The sequence below is a fragment of the Pteropus alecto genome, unplaced genomic scaffold, assembly GCF_000325575.1.
Source record: "Pteropus alecto unplaced genomic scaffold, ASM32557v1 scaffold30, whole genome shotgun sequence".
In the NCBI taxonomy this organism is placed as follows: domain Eukaryota; kingdom Metazoa; phylum Chordata; class Mammalia; order Chiroptera; family Pteropodidae; genus Pteropus; species Pteropus alecto.
The window spans coordinates 274,678-278,074 of record NW_006429782.1 but is presented as its reverse complement, the minus strand read 5'-3'; the positions used below and the strand labels follow the sequence as shown (position 1 = coordinate 278,074).

The 3,397-nt window shown below is 63.4% G+C and overlaps 1 protein-coding gene and 1 pseudogene across 1 annotated transcript in view; both read left to right on the top strand.

The window, feature by feature from the left end:
- The first annotated feature begins 78 nt into the window (after nucleotides 1-78).
- The window catches only part of PLPPR3 (phospholipid phosphatase related 3), a 5,691-nt gene continuing 2,372 nt past the window's right edge, over nucleotides 79-3,397 (top strand). Inside the window, exons 1-6 of the mRNA XM_025040534.1 lie at nucleotides 79-381; nucleotides 2,449-2,634; nucleotides 2,711-2,848; nucleotides 2,944-2,950; nucleotides 3,030-3,225; nucleotides 3,322-3,379. Coding sequence (XP_024896302.1) covers nucleotides 307-381; nucleotides 2,449-2,634; nucleotides 2,711-2,848; nucleotides 2,944-2,950; nucleotides 3,030-3,225; nucleotides 3,322-3,379 — 660 coding nt within the window. The 5' untranslated portion in view covers nucleotides 79-306. The remainder of the gene's footprint in view (nucleotides 382-2,448; nucleotides 2,635-2,710; nucleotides 2,849-2,943; nucleotides 2,951-3,029; nucleotides 3,226-3,321; nucleotides 3,380-3,397) is intronic.
- Nucleotides 1,459-1,582, top strand: LOC112476106 (annotated as a pseudogene).

The window sequence follows — 3,397 nt, the reverse complement described above, 5'->3', positions numbered from 1 at the left end:
CGGCCGCGGCCCGCAGACCCCTAGGCCAGGCCGGCCCCGCCCTTTTGGCAGAGCCTTTCCCGACCCCCATCCGCCGTGTGGGGGTGCCGGCAGCTGGCTCGTTTGGCAGGGCCGCAGTGAGCGGGGGCAGGCTGCGGGGACGCCCGCTCCCCCAGCCTCAGTTTCCCCAGGCGGTGCCTGCGCATCCTTGCCCGCCCCTCCCCCACCGTCGCCGGGCACCGGGTCCCCCTAGGACTCAGTCTGCGCCTCCCCGCCTCCAGCGCGGCTTTGTCCCCTCCAACCACGGCCTGTGGCGCCAGCGGCACCATGATCTCGACCAAGGAGAAGAGTAAAAGCTCCAAGGACAGCATGACGCTTCTGCCCTGCTTCTACTTCGTGGAGGTGAGGGGGCGCGCGGGTGGGATCCGGGCAGAGGGACCCCCGCGCTGAACGACAGCGGCAGGCTGAGCTCGGGACACGCCCTGGGGTCGGGGCGCAGCCGGCGTGCCGGGGGCGGGGCCGGAGGAGCCGGGCGCTGCAGTGTGAGTAGGAGTCCAGGGCGCAGCAGGGTGTTCCAGGCTCGCTGCGAGGCCTGGGCCACCGCTGGGCCGTGGGACCTTCGGTCTGGGGTTCCCGGCAGTAGCCCACCGGGAGGGGCCGGAAGAGACGCTGGAGGCCATAAGGGGGTGCGCTGAGGGAGGGTGCAGGATCTCCACCCCCTTGGGCTCTAAAGCCTGGGGTCCACGCTCAGGTACCTCCTGGGCGGATGCTGCTGGCTGGTGGGCTGCCCCTCACCTCTGATGAGACAGGCCGGGCACATAGTGAGGGCTTAACGAGTGTGTAAAAAAATAAAAGAATACATTCGGCCAGCTGGCACTTAGGAAACGCTGAGAATGGTGCCAGTGACCTTTATCCGTCTGGCGAGGGGCAGCACCGACCCCAGCCCCCATGCAGCTGCAGCCTCCCCCACTGGAGATGCCAGCAGGCACTCAGCAATGCCCCTTGGGCATGAGCCCGCTCGGCTCCTGCAAACCAAACTTTGTCATTTCCCCTCCAAGAGCCCCCAGCCCAGTCCCTCCCTCTGTTCCAGCCCTGACCACGGGGCTAGGGCATTCTGTCCCATCCTGTACCTTCTCCAGGGCTGGACAGACGGCTGACGTCCCTCTTAACACACAAGACAAGGTGGAAGTCTAGGTGAGAGCCTCTTGTGGGCTTCATCTGTGCCTCAGTTTCCCTACCTGTAAAATGGAGGTGGAGGCTTCCCAAGGCAGCCAGGCTCCCTCACATGCCCACACATTCTCCAGCCCCCTGCCCGTCCCCTGTGGGTGTTTGAGTTTGAGACACTTGGACCACGGAAAGTTTGCTTCCATCCAAAAGATTCCACTGGAATCCATGCTCAGTGGCTGCGGCCCACACGAATAAGTGAGTGGCCTTCCTTGGGGAACCACGCCTGTGATGTGGTCAAGAACAGCTCAGCTGGTCTACGGCCATGCTGCCCTGAACAAGCCCGATCTCGTCTGATCTCGGAAGCTAAGCTAAGTTGGGTAGGCCCTGGTTAGTACTTGGAGGGGAGACCACCTAGTAAGACCAGGTGCTGTAGCCGATTTAAAAAAAAAAAAGAAGTGAAAGGCGGAGCTGACAAGGTCCTTGCAATCTGTGAGGTCAACCAAGAGTTGCCTCGCCTACAAAAAAAAAAACACAAAAAACAGCTCAGTGGTCCTAACCTCAGCCTCACACTGCCTGTACCTCACGGGTGGCGTGAGCGTCCTGGACCATCACGTGTGATGCACGCCCAGCTTGTGGGGCGGGAGGGGTTACAACCAACATGTGCTGAGGACAGTAGCATCGATCAGTGAATTCATTTGTTCATTCATTCGGCACCTGCCCTGGGCCAGATGCCCACGTTCTCAGGGCTGAGTGGCAGGTTGGCACGTAGAGATACGGGGCCCAGAGGAAATAAAGCAGCATAAGGGATGGAGAGACGGGTGGCCACGGGGGTGGGGGGCCCTCTGAGGAGAGCTGGGGCACCACGGGGATGTCCGCGGGCATCCACGCATCCCCGAGAGGAAGAGCCCAGAGGCAGGATCGTGTTCGCTGTGTCTAAGTTGTTCAAGATGGCAAGGGGGGCCGGGATGAATGAAGTGGGTGGGTGATGGACGGATGGGTGGATGAGTGGGTAGTGAGTGAATGAATGAAAAAGATGGATGGGAAGAAGGACAGACGCATAGGTGGATGGTGGAATGGATGATGGGTGGATGGATCCTGGATGGGTGGATGAGGATGGATGGGGAAATCTGCTGAATGAATTCATGGATGCGAGAAGGGTCCGAGGGGAACGGGTGCACCACAGCATGGACAGGTAGGTGGGGGGTGGGGTGGGGTGAATGAATCAGCGGATGGGACTGAACTCATGAATGGAAGATCCCATGAGAGGACGTGGGGTGACCCTGGCCGGCCATCTCCCTGCAGCTGCCCATTGTGGCATCCTCCATCGTGTCACTGTACTTCCTGGAGCTGACCGACCTCTTCAAACCGGCCAAGGTGGGTTTCCAGTGCTACGACCGCACGCTCTCCATGCCTTACGTGGAGACCAACGAGGAGCTCATCCCGCTGCTCATGCTGCTCAGCCTGGCCTTCGCGGCGCCTGCGGCCTCGGTGAGTCCCCGTGCCTAGGGGTCTGGGCCGGCCCGTGGGCGCCGCTGGCAGGGACTGAGCACCACGCTATCGGCAGATCATGGTGGGCGAGGGCATGCTGTACTGTCTGCAGTCGCGGCTGTGGGGCCGCGCGGGGGGCGCAGGCGGGGCCGAGGGCAGCATCAACGCCGGCGGCTGCAACTTCAACTCCTTCCTCCGGCGCACCGTGCGCTTTGTGGGTGAGTCTCCCCGCAGCAGCCCCGCCCCGCCCTGACCCACGCCCCGGGGTGGGCGGTGCGCCCCTATCCCCGCCCTGACCCAGGCCCTGAGGTGGGCGGTGCGCCCTATCTCCGCCCTGAGTGGGAGGTGCGGCCCCAGCTCCCCGCCCTGCCCTGCCCTGCCCCTCCCACTCGCAGGCGTCCACGTGTTCGGCCTGTGCGCCACTGCCCTGGTGACCGACGTCATCCAGCTGGCCACGGGTTACCACGCACCCTTCTTCCTGACGGTCTGCAAGCCCAACTACACGCTGCTGGGCACCTCGTGCGAAGCCAACCCCTACATCACGCAGGACATCTGCTCTGGCCACGACACTCACGCCATCCTGTCGGCACGGTGAGCCGGCCCCCAAGCCCCTCCCTTCGGGTGCGGGGAAACTGAGGCACCGAGGGGTCTCGGATATGGCGGGGCTCACCTGGACGCCTCTTACAGGAAGACCTTCCCGTCGCAGCATGCCACGCTGTCCGCCTTCGCCGCCGTCTACGTGTCGGTGAGTTTCCCCACCCCC